The sequence below is a fragment of the Crinia signifera genome, chromosome 2, assembly GCF_055691185.1.
Source record: "Crinia signifera chromosome 2, ASM5569118v1, whole genome shotgun sequence".
Taxonomy (NCBI): domain Eukaryota; kingdom Metazoa; phylum Chordata; class Amphibia; order Anura; family Myobatrachidae; genus Crinia; species Crinia signifera.
In genome coordinates, this window is record NC_139218.1 from 265,670,499 (window position 1) to 265,689,608 (window position 19,110).

Below are 19,110 nucleotides of genomic sequence, written 5' to 3' on the forward strand. Positions count from 1 at the left end.
GTGAAAGGGGGTTAGGTGAGAGGGTGTGAGGCAACAGGGGAGTGATAGGGAGGGTGAGGTGCTTGGTTGGGCAAAGGGGTGAGGTGATGGGGGGGTGGGGTGAGGTGACCAGGAGTTATTTGAGAGGGGGTGAGACAACAGGGGGCGATAGAGAGGGTGAGGTGGTGGAGGGACGGTGATAAGGGGCAAGAGGGAGTGAGATAATTAGGATGAAGTGACAGGGGAATAGTGTATGGGAGGGTATGTGAGGCAAATCTTCTCACCAGCATCTGCGGGTCTCCTGGTCCTCAGCACCAGCCACTGCTCAGCTACTGGTCCGTCTACTGGCTGCTGCTTGCCTCATTATCCCCTGCTCCCCAGTGCCAGCCTGCCACTTGATGGGGGGGGGGGGGGGGTCCGCTGCTCTGTTTAGGAGGGTCTAGGGGTCAGGCAGTGCTGCACTGTGGATGCGCTGCAGCTGCACTCTTAGCAGACCTGCCCACGCTGTGGCTTCACTGAGTGGGGTCGGGCAAATGCAGGATTTTCATGGGGGGGGGGGGGGGGTTTGTACAAACACATACCATGAATACACATATCATGCACACACACACACACACACACACACACACACATAGCATACACACATTATGTGCACTTACATACATACCATGCATACACACACATTATGTACACACACAGCATACACACACATATACAGTACGATACATACCTACACACATCATGTACACATACCATCCATTATTTACACACACATACCGTGCATACATATATATATGCATCATGTATACACAAATACACATATAGCATACATACATCATGTACACAAATACCTTACAAACACATCATGTACACACATACATTATGTACACACCTAGCATACATACACATATGTACACAAAGACACATGCATGCATGCAGTACATACATCAGGAACACACACACACACACACACATCATGTACACACGCATACCATACCATACACACACATCATGTACACACACATACCATACCATACATACAAATGCACAATATGTAAATATAGAGGGTAAGGGAGATAGGTATGCCGCGGAAGGGGTTGGTATACAGGGAGGGGGGAGGTTTGGGAGGCGGGCCGGGGTGTTATGTGTTATATGTATGTCCATGTCCAGTGCTGATAAGAAAATATAGGAGGAGGAAAATTAAATAAAAAATCAATAACCAGTATGGTAAAAATATTATCATGGAATATTAGAGGTGCAAATGACAAAATAAAGAGATCCTTGATCATGAAGCAGGTAAAACAATACAATGCTGATATTACCTGTCTCATAGAAACTCACCTAGTGGGTAATAAATTTAAATCTCTCAAAAAAAACGTGGGTGGGTCAGATCTTTCATGCTCCCTTCACCACAGGGTCAAGAGGAGTATCGATTCTGATCAAGAAATGTCTCCCTTTTGTCATGAACAGGATTAAAATTGATATTTTGGGGCGTTATATATTTTTGGAATGTGTAGCCTATTCTATACAGTTGTATTTGTTAGCAGTGTATATCCCACCCCCTTTCTCGTATGACGTAATGTCTGAAGCTGTAAACTTCATATCCATCTCTCCGGACCTACCGGTGACTTTAATAATACTCTGGATATCCAATTGGATAGGTGGAGCAGATCGCCGGTGGGGATGAGAAGAGGGAATGGAGGATTCGACTCCTATGTGCAAAATTTGGGATGGGTAGAAGCATGGAGGGAAAAACATCCAGTAGATAAGCAGTTTTCATGCTTCTCTACCTCATATCATTCATTCTCTAGGATCGACCTGATGTTGGTATCCAAAAGATTAATGACCAAAGTCAATAATGTCGAATATTTGACTAGAGGGATATCCGACCACTCTCCAATATTGTTAGATCTGTGTGATGAGAAAGAGGTGGGCATTTTCTTTTGGAAATTTGACACCAGGTGGCTAGCGAAAATAGACGATTCAGACAGATTGAAGGAGAAATGGTCGGAGTTTTGGGAATTAAATAAAGGCTCAGCACCCCTGCATGTTGTCTGGGATGCCTTAAAGGCTTATTTAAGAGGTTTATTGAAAAAAGAAATCACTAATGTAAAAAGGAAAGGTAGGAGTAAAATAATCGATCTGGAAAAAAAATGCAGAGAGTTGGAGACAGTATGGGGGACATTTACCAAAATGGATTCGTAGAAAAAAGGTGTATTCGTAGAAAGAAATACACCTTTTTTTTACGAATTTGTATTTTCGGGATTTACAATCCCAAAAATACAACAATTCGTATTCCTAAAGATGGAACATTCGTATTTGTATTTACAAATACGAATGTCTACACCATCGATAGGATACGACAGAAATCACCATTCAAAAGAATGGTGGTTTCTGATTTACTAAGCAGCCGTACTGATAATACGGCTGCTTAGTGGTGTAAAACAGGCATGCAAATACGACAGGAAAATAGAACACCATTTTCCTGTTCTATTTGCTTTAAGCCTGCACGGATCAGTCAGTTAAATAACAAAATAGTTAAATAAAACACACTGACACCCATTTTAAATAAAAGTTTAATACACACATTACACACATACTGATACTTACCTATCTTGATCCCGTTGGTAGGTCGCTGGCTCCGGTGTCGACGGCTCCGTGTCGGCGGCTCCGGTGTCGGCGGCTCCGTGTCGGCGGCTCCGGGGACGGCGTCCTGTCCGAGGATAATCCATGTTGGACCTGTGGAAGGAAATCCTACTTACCCAGGTCCTCCATGGATGGTCTTCTTTCTTCATCTGTCGACATCCAGGTCTTCTGGCAGCTGCTGACGACTTCCAGCAGCTGCCGGCATCTCCCGCGATGCTCCCCGGCTTTCAGAGCCGGAGAGATCCTTCATCTTCGGCGTCTGGGCTCAGAAAGACCTTTCCTGATTGGCCGCTAGGCGGCTAGGCGGCTCCTGATTGGCCAGAATTCATTCTGAGCCCAGACGCCGAAGAGGAAGGATCTCTCCGGCTCTGAAAGCCGGGGAGCGTCGCGGGAGATGCCGGCAGCTGCTAGAAGTCGTCAGCAGCTGCCAGAAGACCTGGATGTCGACAGATGAAGAAAGAAGACCATCCATGGAGGACCTGGGTAAGTAGGATTTCCTTCCACATGTCCAACATGGATTATCCTCGGACAGGACGCCGTCCCCGGAGCCGCCGACACGGAGCCGCCGACACCGGAGCCGCCGACACGGAGCCGCCGACACCGGAGCCAGCGACCTACCAACGGGATCAAGATAGGTAAGTATCAGTATGTGTGTAATGTGTGTATTAAACTTTTATTTAAAATGGGTGTCAGTGTGTTTTATTTAACTATTTTTTTTACTGTGGCACTACAAGACCCAGCGGGCCCTTTAATGCCCAGCAGGCTGGGACTTGTGGTTCTCCAAGTCCCAGCTTGCTGGGGAGGCTTGCTGGCACTTGTAGTGCCACAGTAAAAAACAATAGTTTGTTCTATTTTTTACACCACTATCAGCTCGATGCCCACCGCCCAGGGGCATCGAGGACAGCACCAGGCTTCAGCCTGGTCAGGTAAGTCCTGGAGGGGGGGGACCCCTTTATTGGGGGGGTCCCCACTCCCCCAGGGCCCCTGGCCAGGCTGACTGGTCGGTAGGGTTAATGCTTTGGCCGGGGGGACTTGCATAAAAAGTCTCCCCCCGGCTGTGGCATTACCCTGCTGGCTGGTTTTGCCTGGGGCTGGTTCTTAAAATACGGGGGACCCCTCGTCATTTTGTCCCCCGTATTTTGGGAACCAGCCCCAGAGCAGGAGCCTGGGGCTGGTTGTTAAAAATCAGGGAACCCCTATTTGTCGGGTTCCCTGATTTTTAATTACCGGCTCCAGGCTCTGTCAGCCTGGTGCTGGTTTCGGCTGTGGGGGGAACCCCACGCCGTTTTTTTTATTTATTTATTTAATTTTTTTTTTACACCTTGCAGCCTGCACGGATCTGACTGATCCGTGCAGACTGCTACAAATAATTCGTATTAGCAGCCGTATATACGGCCGCTAATACGAATTCCTACGACATCGGTGGGTTACAAAGCAGTCGTATCTGACTGCTTTGTAAATGACCCTCCGGAACACGACTTTGCATACGACTGAAACAGTCGTATGCAGTCGTAGGGAAAATACTAATACGAAAAACTCGGTTTTTCATATTAGTAAATTTCCCCCTATATCTTGGTAATAGTACAGAGAAAAACAAAAATGCATGGTTAAAAGCACAGGGGGAGTGGTTAGAGTGGCTGAAGGAAGAAAACTCCAGAATGTTGCGATATAACTCTTTCACTACATATGCAAGTTCAGATAGATCTGGGAGCCTCCTGGCACATCTTGCGCAAGCCGATCGCCCCTCAACCACAATATCTAAAATTACAGACTCCTCTGGGAAAATAGTCTATGCAGGTGGGGATATATTAAATGTCTTCAGGGATTATTTTGCCAAGATATATGAATCCAGGCCTCTGTACAACCAATTAGACGTCATGAACTTTCTCAAGAATATAAACCTCCCTACGTTATCCATAGAAAGTAAGGAGGATCTGGAAGCCTCAATAACGCTACAGGAAATTAAAGACGCCATCAATTCTCTGCCAAATGGTAAAGCTCCTAGCCTTGATGGTATACCAGGGGAGATTTATAAGAAATACTCTGAGGTGCTAGCCCCTATGTTATTAGATACACTGAATTATAGTTATTTAGAGAACAAGCTCCCCACATCTATGCAGGAGGAAAAAATGGTGGTTCTCTTGAAAGCTGAAAAAAACCCTATGCTATTGGACTCTTACCATCCAATATCATTAATATCGGTAGAAAGTTAAAATCTTGGCCAAGGTCCTGGCAATGAGATTGAACCGTCATATCGAGGAAATCGTGCATAGTGACCAGACGGGTTTCATGCCCGGTAAATCAACGTCCCTGAATTTACGTAAACTATTTACACATTTGCAGATCCCTAGAGAGCAGGACCCGTGCCCGGTGGTGGTGTCGCTCGACGCGGTCAAAGCATTTGACACGGTCGAGTGGCACTACCTCTGGGCAGTAATGAGGTAGTTTGGGTTTGGATCGGGATTCATTAAGTGGGTGCAATTACTGTACTCTGCCCCCAGAGCGAGAATGGCAATTAATGGTAACACTTCTCAACCTTTCCCCCTACATAGAGGAACGAGACAGGGGTGTCCCCTGTCCCCCAGTTTGTTCGCACTGGCGATAGAACCATTGGCTTGTTTCCTACGCAATCATTCGGAACTTGTAAGGTTTAGTATAAAGGACAGTACTGAGGGGGTGTCTTTGTACGCCGATGATCTGTTAATATTCTTAGCCGATGGAGTTAAATCCATCCCCTTAGTCTTGAAAGAAATTAAGAAGTTCGGCGACTATTCTGGCTTCAGGGTGAACTGGGGGAAATCAAGTGTCCTCCCGGTTAAACCCGGAACCTTAGAAACCTTGCCCTCACACACACCTCTCAAATATGTGGAAACGTTTAAATATCTAGGAATCTGGATAGCCCGTGACCCAAATAATTTTGCTAAGCTGAACTTAGAGCCGTTAATAACCTATTTGGCCGCTAAATTAAAGCAATGGGCTAGACTACCATTAACCACAGTAGGAAGAGTAAACCTTTTGAAAAAGTCAATATTACCTAAATTTTTGTACGTGCTGCAACAATCCCCCTGCTATATAGCAGATACATTCTTTAGGAAAGTAAATAGCATGTTCTCCTCTTTCATTTGGAACAATGCGCGTCCAAGAATCAAGCTTCAGACTTTAATGAGGAAGAGGGAGGAAGGGGGTATGTCCTTACCAGACCTTAGAATGTATTATCTCTCCGGGCAAATAAGAACATTAGCCGGGTGGATAAGTGGGGCTGCGGATAATGGGAGGATAGTGGAAATGATAAAATTAGATAGTGAGGATAATACACCTATTCAAAAATTAATTAAGGGACAGCTAAGTAAACAAGATCCCCCCTCGGCCATTCAGGCAGTCAGAGTCTGGAAAGAAACGAACAGAATTCTGAGGTTTCAAGCAATGGAGGTAGAGCATCCATTAAACGACTCCAAAAAACTAAATGGGTTAAAAGATCTTCCGGTGACTAAGGTGTGGGGCCCATATAACATCACGATGGTGAGTCAACTGTTTGTAAATAAATATCTTAAGTCCTTTAATCAGCTGCAGGAAGAGTATAATGTCCCATCGACTTATTTTTTTAGATATGTACAACTGAGAAGGGCCTTGTACACACAGTTTAATGGAGAACCTCCGGAAATCGTGATCTCCCCAGTAAAAAAATTGTTAGCAGCAGGCATAGGCGTGCGCAGCCCATTTTATTAGAGGGTGCACCATGGGGGGGGGGTGTCAATCACCATCTATTGGGCGTGTCCATCACCGCCTATGGGCATCAATGCAAACTAAATAGGTGACTTAGTTATGTATATGCACATCAGAATACTAAAAACAGGGACAGTGCACGCCGAAGGTGCGCTACAAAAATTTACACTGTAATGCCCTTACACATAATGCATTGGACAGTAATGCCCATTACATATAATGCATTGCACAGTAATGCCCATACTACATAATGCCATCCAACATAATGCTCATTCCACATAATGCCACACACCATAATGCCCATCACACAGTAATGTCCATTCCACATACCAGGGCTTGACAAATGTTTGTAAAATAGGGACCATAGAGACAGTGCACGCGCCGAAAATTTACACCGTAATGCCTATTACACGTCACACAGACATTACATAGTATACCACATGCCATAATGTCCATTATATGTTGTGCCTCACACGGTTATGCCCATTATGTCTCAGACCGTGGTGCCCATTACACATTATGCCACACACCGTGATGCCCATTACACATTATTACACATTATTTGACACAAGTGATGCCCATTACACGTTATGCTGCACACCATAATGCCCATTACATGTTGCGCCTCACACCGTGATACCCATTACAAGTGCGCCTCACACGTGTGATACCCATTAGATGTTGTGCCTCACACCATGATGCCCATTACGTCTCAGACCGTCATGCCCATTACACATTAAGCCACACACCGTGTTGCCCATTACACATTATGCCACACACCCTCGAGCCAATTAAACATTATTACACATTATTTGACGCACGTGATGCCCATTACACATTATGACACACACACCGTAATGCCCATTACATATTATATAACACAGGACAGACGGGGGCAAAGATGGACAGATAGAACAATATAGATAACAGATAGACCAGGGGAGGGGCGAGGACAGATGGATGGATGGGGGGGTAATAGACAGATGGGGACAAAATACCATATTGGGGGACAGACTAACGGATGGAGGGGCAGCATAGACAGAGGGAAGAGTTGGGGGGGGGGGGCAAAGGAAGGAAAGGCTGGGAAGAGCAAGGGGGGTTATATATATGTAAGTACAGTATGTGTGTGAGTATATACATATATATATATATATATATATATATATATACACACACACAAACTCTTACTGTACTTGTAAATGTAAAAGTGCTGCCTGCCTTACTTTCACTTATGTAGATGTTTGGTGAGGCAGACAGTCTGTGCTCAACGACTCCTGCAGGTACACGGCCACGCCTCCTTCCTTCTCTCTGCAGCCTGCGTGCTCAGCCAATCACTGAGCCGCAGGCTGCTGTGTCAGATGTGATTGGACAGCTGAGCCGTCGCTGTCCTATACGGCGCCGGCACCCTATATGGTGCTGTCAATCAGCAGCAACTAGGACTCCCGGGACCCGGAGCAGAGCGCAGCGCAGCGATAAGTAAACACACAGCCTGTCCTTCACAGGCGTCGGGGGGGGGGGGGGGGGGGGCGGGTGCGCCCGATCATTAGGAGGTGCCTGTGCGCACGCCTATGGCAGCAGGTAATAGAGATTATAAAATTTCCAAAATTTATGATCAGTTGAGGAAGGCCTACCACAATTGAGGGAAAAATGGGAGAAAGACCTTGGACCTTTAGATAGTATAGAGTGGGACACTGCAGTATCATCAGTTTATCTGTGCACAAATTCAATCAAGGTACAGCAAGTTCAACTGTATATTCTACATAGAGTATATCTAATAATGGAGAGGCTGAAGAAATTTGGGGGAAGAGCCACGGACAAATGTCCGAAATGCAATAACGCTACTGGTACGTTTTATCACCTGTTATGGGAATGTCATGTCATACAAGGATTCTGGGAGAAAGTTAAACTCACCTTGGTGAGCCTGGGGATAAATGAGAACAGCCTTACACCCAGATGTTGTTTACTAAATATCGATGCAGCTGGAATAACGAAGAGAGAGGATAAGGCAGTCATGTTATCATAGCTAGAGCATGGATGGCAAAAGAAGCTCCAGACCATGGGAACTGGTGCGCATTGATGGATTATACGGTATCACATGAGAAGCACCTTTACAATAATAGAAGCACTATAAAGAATTTTTATAAAATATGGCACAGATGGTTAATGAAATGATCTAACACTATGATCCCTACTCGATCACTTAATTGCAATTCGTTTTTTTTCTTTTTTTCTCTTCTATGTACTTATTTATTCATTCATTCTTCTCTGCCTTTAGCATATGTCTGTTTAAGAAGTATTAAGAAAATTAGTCACTACTATTAGAATATAAAGAGAATTATATAAGTTATATAAGTATCACAGATAGGATGCACTTGTCGATAAAATATTGTCTATTCACGATATTTAACATATTCTGCTACTGTATAGTCCATCCCTAAACCCCTTAAAAATTTCCATCTGGTAAATGGTGAACTCTGTAATATCCGCATCTGCGATCTGTATGATATTCAAGAATAATACGTGCCAGGGGCATCTGAGATCTGACGGGAAATAAGGTCTGTTCCTAGAATCCTGATTAAGCACCTCGATATCAAAGTTACAACATACGGAGGAGTATTAGATTTGGTTAGTTATTAGGGTAAAAGGTTAACAGCACTGGACGTCTGTGTTTGTGGTTGTGTGTTGTTTAGTGATGTTAAATGTATTGTATGTGATATTTGATGATTTCTCATGGATTAGAGATATGGAAACCTGGATAAGCGAAATGGAATGTTAATTTTATATGAAAACTCCCCAGGACCAATATCCAATCAAATGTTTTGTCTACATTTAGTAATGTGTTACATTGTATATGTACTTGTTTTTTCACTTGTATAATGCAAAATTTAATAAAAAAATAATAATAAAAAAAATATATAGCATACATCCACCCTCAAACAAACATCAGGACAACCTTTGAGCCCATCAGCGTAAACCATCCTGGCCTTGGTCAAATAATAGTACACTCACGGCAGCTGCTGGTCCCCTCTCCCGGCTTGCTTGCTCTCTCACATAGCCAAGGAGCACTGCTTGCCTGGGAGGAACTGTAGCAGGCTGCCTCTGTACACAGCACCCCCTACCTCCAGCCAGCCCAGCAGCACCCTCTCACTCAATGCAACAAGACGCAGCACCCAGCGCTGCCCGCGCTGTGGCTTCAGTGAGTGCGGTCGGGCAGCGCAGGAAGCGGGCAGGGGAGGGAGCGGGCTGCACGGCTATGGCACCCTTTGATGTCTCCGCACCCGGAGCTCGTGCTCCGCCCTCCCTACGCCTCTGCACACCAGGAACCACTATTTAAAGATTCTTACAAGATACTGCAGCCTATTTATTTATTGGACTTGTGTATAGTATATGTATCCCTTTCACAACACACCTCGGACCCAGGTAATTGACAGTTTGGTGATGTCTGGACCCGGGTCAAGGTGCTGTATGAAAGCACCACAGATCATAACACTGAACGAGACTGGTTATAAGAAGGGTTAAACCTGGGTTGCCCTCTGTATAATGGGCAACCTGATTTTAGTTTGAATGTGCCAGACCCGGGTCCAAACTTGCTTAACGAGGTGAAAGTGGTATCATTGATACAGCTTTCACATCGAAAACCTGGGTCCAACCCGGGTCAGACCTTTTCACACTTCACTTTTGACCCGGGTTATTCTCAGGTTGAACATTTTAACTTTAAACCCGGGTCACCCATGTGAGTACTAAGGATGTTAAGTTAAATTTAATTTTTCAGGCTCACAAAGGAGGTGTCAAAAGGAGAGGGTTAGAGAATGCGTATGGTTGTGAAGCCACTCCCTCCATTTTCATTACTGTTGAGGCATGCCCAGTGCTCTGTTAGCTGCTGGCCATGCCCCCAGTCCCTTTGTCTGCCTGAATAGATGCAAGCAGCACTATTTCCCACTGCTCTCCTGGGCAGAGGAGAAACTGACAGGGACTCCCAACTCCCTACCCATCGCAGGACACTGCCGGCGGGTGGGACATGGGACAGCCCCTAAAAATGGGGCTGTCCCTTGAAAATCTGGACAGTTGTGAGTTATGTTTTGCCTGCATATTTCAGCTTCCTTCCTGACCCTCAACAGCTCACTCACATCCCCATCACTCCAATTTTCCATGACAAGTATTACTCTCACACTGCTGAACTTCTAAAATGTTTCTCTCTTGGCATTCCTCCCAACATGACCTATTCCAGGAGGGACAGAATGCTCTGATCCTGGACTTCGCTATTAATTTATGATTGCCAGCACCTGTTTTAAATGGGTTAATGTATAAGAAAGGTGCTTCACAACAGGTGATGGCAATCATATATTAAGAGGAATGTCCAGGTTTAGAACATTCTGTCCCTCCTGATGAGTGTCATGTTGGGAGGTATGTTCTTGGGGTAAATTTACTAAGATAGGAGTTCCATAGCAACCAGTCAGATTCTACTTCTTATTTATTTAGCACCTTCCAGAAGATAATAGATATAATCTGATTGGTTGCGATGTACAACATCCCATCTTCAATTTAACTCCCATCTTAGTACATTTACCCCTATTAATTTACATTTTCTAATATACTGTAGCACAGCATATTCCATTGCACTTTACAATTGGAAACAAGTGATAAAACAAACTGGGTAGTAACAATATAGAGTAAAAGGAGGGACCTGCTCGCAAGCTTACAATCTATAGGGATAATTGGAGGGAGGATACATAAGGATAGGATGTGTGCATCCATGGTACTGTCTGCTGATTTTTTGGGTTGAATAACCCAGGTCAGAACCTTTCACATCACCCGGGTCTGACCTGTGTTTAACCATTTGAGTGCCAACATCTCTGTAAGAGATGTTCAAAATATTTGCTAAAAATGCCAGCATTGCTCACATTTGTTCAGCACGGATGGTGTAAGGGCAGCAGGGACAGTTAGCATTACTGCTTCACAGCTCTGAGGTCAATTCCCACCATGGCCTCCTAACGTGCAGTTTGTATATTTTCCATGTGCTTGGGTGGGTTTCCTCCGGGTACTCTGGTTTCCTCCCACAATCCAAGAATATACTGGTAGGTCAATTGACTATCAACAAAATTAACCCTGGAATTTCACCGGACCACACGGGGAGGCTGTAATCTCCCTTTCCCCATGTCCCTGGTGAAAGCTATCACAGGCATCCCCCCCGGGCAGCACACCCCGGACACTACAAGCTCCAGAATGCAGATTTTGATGTCCGGTTTGGGGTCTTGTCTGGATCCGGTTTTTACATAGTCCTCAATTTCACACCTATTTTGACAGATTCACTTGGCACTCAAAGGGTTAACCTCAGGTTGAAATGCCAGGGTGCTTGACACAGGTTATTTCACTTTGGCACTATCACAATGAATGTCGATATTGGGTTGACCCGGGTTAATTTAGTGTCATATGGGCAGTGCTATTTTTCAGCAGGAACCAGCAGGAACTCAGTTCCTGAACCTCTAATTAAATATGACTTCATCAGGAACTGAAAATTTACTTTTCATAAGATAAGTTTTATTTAAAAGTCACCTGTGAGTGCCTTTGTTTCTAAATACAATATATACATCTATCTCTCCCTCCCTATCTCTATTATAAATGTTTTGTTTATTTAATTGATCCGCCCCCAGACCTGGAGTTCCTGGACCTGTTTTTCCAGAAAAATAGTACTGCATATGGGTATATTAAGTAGTCACTGTAGTATGAAAAAAGGGTACTAAAGAAAAGGTTGGTACTATCCAGTGTAATAGACATATGACTGGTGTGAAATCACCACAAGACTCGCGTGACACGAATGTAACATTGGTATGCGTGACACACAACAGGCATGTATGGAACATGTGTATCAGCTACGCAGATGTTTTCCTTATTCCTATGGGACTTAAAGAAGGGGGTGCTACAGATGTGCCGCTGGGTGGCGCTGTACATGCCGCGCTGTACAGGAAGCGGATATGTGCGGGCAGGAGCCTGGCTGGTTACGAGGAAATGAAAACACAGGCTGACGCTCTTGCCCTGAACTCTCTACTGCTCTGGCGGAGTTTTGCCGATGTGAGGGGAGATAGCAGAGAGAGCAGTGACTGAGTGACAGCGGCACTAAGGAGAGACGGAGAGAGAAGCTGCCGGCAGTGAGCAGAGACAGCCGTGGCGCTTCCAACACCCGGGGACACAGCGGCGGCAGGAAGGAGAGACGGGCGGGCTGCGTTACATGCTGTGTCCCTGAGAGGAGCAGCTCCTGCGCCGCACATCCAGCATGGCCCGGATCCGGCCCCCCAGCCCACTGCACCAACACCGCTACTGCTGTTGCTGCAGTTACTCTCGGGGTAACGGCGATATCATTGATAATAATAGCAGCAGCGGCTGTATGCGGGAGGAGAGGAGCAGCCGCACCCCCTGCACCAGCGGTATCTACAGCCTGTTCCTCACCCTGATCACCCTGCACAGCGCCCGCAGCCACACAGAAGGTGAGACGCTCTACCTGCCTCCTACCCCATACACTGCCTCCTACCCTGCCTGTCTCCTATCGCATAACCTACCTGTCACATACTGTACACTGCCTTCTACCCTGCGTGAATCCTAGCCTGCCTCCTATCACATACAATGCCACATTACCTGCCAAATACTGTACACTGCCTGCTACCCCATACGATGCCGCCTACCCTGCCTGCCTGCTATCACATAACCTGCCTGTCACATACTGTACACTGCCTCCTGACCCTGCATCCTAACACATACTCTGTCTACCTGCCACATATGCTGTCTGTGTGTTACCTACCCTACCGCACTCCTCTGCCTGCCTATCACCTAAACTTCCTCTTACCGTGTGTGTGTGTGATATATATCTCACAGACACTCAATGGAATTTGCTTTGCTATATAATAAACTGTGGTACTTGTGGAGTATCACGGCTCCCACGATGGCCATCGCACATGAAAAAATCGCATGCGTTTTTTAACAGAAAAGCATCCAAATTAGTATCAAACATCTTCAATGGCCCCCAAATGTCATTTTTGAGGCTGTACCACCCCCACTATCAACGCTAACCCGAAGCGTGGCGAGGGCGGCAGTACGCGTCCTACGACCTTTTAATACCCCCACTATCCACGTCGGCGTGGAGTTGAGAATAGAAAGTGTGGCGAGCGCACCGAGCCCGAAGCGTGGCGAGCGGACACGGATACCTTCACAGGTGTCCGCGTCCCCTCGCGGGGCTCGCCACGCTTCGGGCTCGGTGTCTCGCTGCGCTCGCCACACTTTCTATTCTCAGCTCCACGCCGATGTGGATAGTGGGGGTATGAAAAGGTCGTAGGACGCGTACCGCCGCCGCTCGCCACGCTTCGGGTTTGTGTTGATAGTGGGGGTGGTACAGCCTCAAAAATGACATTTGGGGGCCATTGAACATGTTTGATACTAATTTCAATGCATTTAGATGCTTTTCTGTTAAAAACGCATGCGATCAAATCGCATGTGATTTTGTAAAAAAAAATGGTAAAAATCGTATCCAATCGCATGCCACTATATATGACATGCGATGGGAGCCGTGATAATCCACAAGTACCTAAACTGTAAATAAATACGCTCCTAACAAATGCACATATTTTGATTCATTATGATTCTTTGAGGGGTTTCTTGCTCTGTACGTTGATGTGAATACTGAGAATTGCTTTGGTGTCAATCAGAACTATTCTGTGTTAAAGTTGTATTTGTACTTGTCTTCTCCCCGAAATATAGAAGTCCTCAGTCTAATGTGAAGCTTGTACTTTTATGTCATGTTTTATGTGTAAACTAGTTATACATTGTCAGTTTATTAAATAGTGAACAAAGTTTAGATGGAAAGTAACTAATGGTAAAGCTGCTTACCTTTGTCAAGATGTATGCAGATCCATATTTGGTGCCACATATATGTATTTATCTATTTTGATTCTGTTTAAGGTAGAATGCTATCTCTGTTGAAGCATATGCCCACAGTGGCTGACCATGCTGTTCATAATCTGCACTGCACGGTGACCAACAATTGGAGTTCAGTGTAGGACAGGGCCACATACAGTATACAGTAGTTATTAAGCAATGCTGTTAGCTATTTGGCTTGGAAAATCATACATTTTTACTTGATTTTATATAGTATTAGTACTTTTGGCACCTTTATATGACTGTCCCCTGGTCCATCCCATACTCTGTTTAAACTTTCATCCTATATCCCACTCCTCCACAGTTACACTTAAGCGCAGGGCTGGGCAACACCGGCCCTCCAGATGTTAGTGAACTACACATCCCAGCATGCCTTGAATCAGTTTCAGCATGGCCACATAGCAAAACTAATGCAAAGCATCCTGGGATGTGTAGTTCACTAACATCTGGAGGGCCGGTGTTGCCCAGTCCTGCTTAAGCGCTTCTATATCACCTTGTTGGCAGTGTGAGTTATTGCAAAAAGCTACTTGCTCCCACCGAACATGACGGCTCTAGCCATAGCCAATTCTATAGTTGGGTGTCCTATTGAATATTTGAAAATCTCATGAAAAAGTGTATCTAGAAACACTTTCTTTATGTATATGCTTATATACTTTAGCATACAAATATCTTAATTTTTTTTTAAATACAAGCGTTGTGCATACTGACCTACCCTCCCAGAATGTCCGGGAGGGTAGGTCAGGGTAGTTCAGACTAGGGAGGGGGTCATTAATGATGCGTGGGAGCGATGATCTTTTAAAATATCCTCTAGTGCAGGCATGTCAAAATTATGGCCCTCCAGCTGTTGTGAAACTACACATCCCAGCATGCCTTGTTAAAGATTTAGCATTCCCTAATAGCAAAACTGGCAAGGCATGATGGGACTTGTAGTTTCACAGCAGCTGAAGGGCCATAGTTTGGACATGCCTGCTCTAGTGTGTATGGGACTCGAGCTGTGATTTCCAATTGCTTCAGGGTTGCTTGACATAGCATATTCTTCATTTATCAGAGTGAAAATCTTTTAGGCAATCAAAAGTAACTACCGTATGCCAATGTGCCTGTCTCTGACCCAGTACCTGACCTGCTATTTGGTTACAGTTATCTCCCATCAGTGTTTACCTTGGCAATACTTCAGTGCTACCAGGCAAGTTTCATGGTCCACAGTTGTATGATTGTGATCCTATAGCCAGTAGTTAGTAGCAAAACATATTTATACAAAGGTGTGTGTGTGTGTGTGTATATGTATATGTATATATCTATATATCTATATATCTCTATATATCTATCTATAAAACAACTGCTGTGGGGGGGGGGTGGCGGCACTCCTGTCTTTACTTCCGAGTGCCGCCCCCCCACAGCAGTTGTTACATACAGAGCTTCTGCCCACGGACGCTCAAACTAGGAGGGCACCGGACTTTATGACATAGCCACCTATAGTGGCGACAACACGGAGTGCCACCAAAGTCTCCTCGTGTGTGTGTGTGTATATGTATATATATTCCGGTTTTTGGGCAACAGAGGGCACTCACCACCACAGTAGGTACAATGCTTATTTATTCACAGGTAGTAGACAGGCATGGTCAACGTTTCAACCCCGGAGGGCCGTTTTCAAGACAGCTACAAAGATCAGTGTGTCACCACAGTAAGCCAGGCATACACTGAGACTACCATGGAGGTTATTTATACCTTAGCCAATTGTGGCTTATTGCCACTAATGAACAAACAATTAGCAGGTGATTGGGTCCTCCTTCAATACACCTATTCAATACTGATTGGTCAAAAATCACATGCCAGCCCTATCTAGCCAAAGCACATACAAGACAAACAAACATAACACTTAGAACATTAATCAAGCATGGGTATACATATTACCAACCAGAGCCAAGTACATATATCTCCTGTATCATACAAACGATCGTGTTCCTGCGTTACCCGATGCACGAGGACGCCAGCCCATGCTAGCGGCACCCGTACCCGGAAGTTTGCGGTCCACTTGCGTTCCACGTCAGGATTGGTCATCCTGACGTGGACCGCAAACTTCCGGGTACGGGTGCCGCTAGCATGGGCTGGCGTCCTCGTGCATCGGATGCAATTTGGATGCATTTCATGAGATTGATAGCCTAAAGAGCCCAAGTTTCATGTGAATTGCCCTAGTGTATGGGGGGGCGTTTAGTTTGGCGATTGTACTAACCTTTATATGCCACCAGTGTGTTCAGTGTTGGCTGATTCTGCAGAAATGATGGGTTTTTCAAACCTTGAATTTTGCCATTTTTATGTGGAAAATACCCTGAATATTGGATTGCTCTTATGTGGGCCAACTCTGCAACTAGTTGAATAACCCATATGTCAATCCTTACTTCTACTCAATGGTTTCCTAAAACCACGCCTAATAAACAGATTTTTAACATTTTGGTTCATTGACGTGTAAGATCAGTAGTCCACTGGCTGTGCTTCATGGCCAGTGCAAGTCTCTTTCATTGCTGCAGTACAGTTGAAAGTACTAAACTCCTTATTGCTTCTCTGGAAAAAATGTACTTTAAAAAAAATTGGTGTTCTGAAGGGCCGTATTCAAATGATTATGTGGCTGGCAGTCACTATAGGGCTAAATGGAGCTTAATTCAGGCAAATCCAGCTACTGGCATCAGCATTTCACTGGGATTGGTGAGCTGAAGTCTAAGCACTCAAGTGGGTGACTTCGCTATCTGAACTTATTGTGACAAGCTCATTGGTTTTGTCTGGTTTAGCAGCTATTCCACATGACCGTATACGAACTGGGAGGATACAATGGAGAGAACATTTACCTATGTTGACTATAGAAAAAAGTATTGAAAGCTCTAGAAGTTTCCACTAAACTAGTACCAGCTGCGTCATATTTAGAATTATTTCTCAATGTGTTACATAGAACTTACTTGTCGCCACATCGTAGGTATTTGATGGGATTAATTTCTGACCATCTACGCCTGCGATGTGGTATACAGGGGACGGTGCTATTTCACGGTCTGTGGAAATGCCCGGTAATACAGAGATTCTGGGTTCAAGTATGGAATTACACCACACAATATCTAGTCTCTGCATTATTATTAACCCCAGAATGGGCAATTTTTGGTATCAAGCCGGAGGGCACACGTATTAATCAGGGAGTACGAAAACTTTTGATTATAATATCAGTGATTACTAAAAAGTGTATACTACAATGCTGGTTGCATACTACGGCCCCGCCATTCTCTCTTTTTCTTAGGAAATTAAACCATATCTTTAAAATGGAGTGTCTGGAAACATCCCTGAGAAAAGATATATGTACTGAAAATGTTTTCAATACATGAGAAAGCTACATTGACACTCAAACAAATGATATAAAGATCCAGATTTGGAAATGCTTCCGGAACACATTGTGGTATGAAAATAGAATGAATACACAAGACTGGCCTATCTGATGCTGTTTTCCAGATAAGGCTGTTTTCCAGATAAGGCTGATGCTCCATTATATTTATTAACTCTGCATAAAGGTTCATATGCTGTGCGATTTATGCCTAGCATGTATGGACAGTGATCGCTATCATCGCTGGGGGGGAAAGCCGCTCAGTGCATAGACACGGAGCTGCTTCCCCCCCCCCCCCCTGCCCGGCGCTGACAGCGGGGGGAGGAACGCTTTGTATAGCACAGTGCTATGTAAAGCTGTCCTCAAAGCTGCTCATCTGCTGGTGTTACCAGCAGATAAGCGTATTTCCCGATGATGATGCGCAAGCAGTGCTCATCGCCATGGCATACACACTGAACAGCTTTGAGCTGAAAGACACTCAAACTTGCTGTGTATGGTCCTTAAGTGTTTTTAGCATTATCCACTTGTAGTAGTCACATCCTAGGTTGCCTTTGGTCATTTATAGGTATGCCCTGAGTAAGTGGTCCTAGACAAATTCTAGTTATTTATGTTCAATGTAATGGACAAAAACAGTGGTTGTGGCTTCCAATAATAAAATATAAGGGCAAACGGAAGCATATTTGTCCCTCAACACATAATTGAAGTTGAGTATGTATATAAATACAGATTCATTTTCCCCTTGATTTCCCTATAAGTAACTACTGGCTTAAGGGATCAGTGAGAAAAATAAAAAATAAATAAAAGACACTCTTGGGCACTGTGATTCAAAGAGTTAGTGTACAACTGTTGTGATAGACGTGGACAAAAATTGTGTGACAAGCTAAAGGTCGTCTGGAACTTGTGACAAGACTTTGGCCATGAATCTTTCTAATTTGTTTCCTTTTGGCATATATATTGGTCTGTATCTCAGCACTGAGTTGCAGGCCAGGCAGTGATGGAGGCACCGTGGAGGAGAGCGGCATCCTGAGTGGAGGGGAAGGGGCTTGGTTTTGGGAGTTGCAGGGTGCTAGAGTGTACACAGAGGGCGGTATTCAATGTGAATACCTGCGAGGTGCAACGAATCCTTTTTAGGATTCGCTGCACATTCGCCACGTTCCGGAGCCTCGCCGGCTCCGGTATTCAACGAGTCAGGGGCTCGCTGCCCCTGACCGGCGAATATGAGCTCCTGCGGCGAACGCCGCAGGGAGCCTGAGGACGGTGGCAGGCAGAGAGATGGAAGTCTCTCTGCCTGCCCCAGAACGTTTGTGGGGGGGAGGTGGGCTCCCCGGGTGCCAGGCAGCACAGGCTGCCCCCCCGGGGGTGCCAGCAGGGGACCGTATATTCACTAAACCCGATCGTAACGATCGGGTGCAGTGAATATGTAATGAGTGGCTCGGCTCCGGCGCCCCCTGCTGGCTGCTGTGTAAAAAAAAAAAAAAAAA

The 19,110-nt window shown here is 45.1% G+C and overlaps 1 protein-coding gene across 2 annotated transcripts in view; it reads left to right on the plus strand.

The window, feature by feature from the left end:
- Positions 1–12,315: 12,315 nt before the first annotated feature.
- TMEM131 (transmembrane protein 131) overlaps positions 12,316–19,110 on the plus strand; it is a 264,088-nt gene continuing 257,293 nt past the window's right edge. The window contains exon 1 of one of the 2 annotated variants that reach the window (XM_083168563.1): positions 12,316–12,830. In XM_083168563.1, the coding sequence (XP_083024689.1) occupies positions 12,620–12,830 (211 nt within the window). In that variant the 5' untranslated portion in view covers positions 12,316–12,619. The remainder of the gene's footprint in view (positions 12,831–19,110) is intronic. The other variant, XM_083168562.1, reaches the window with a different exon arrangement.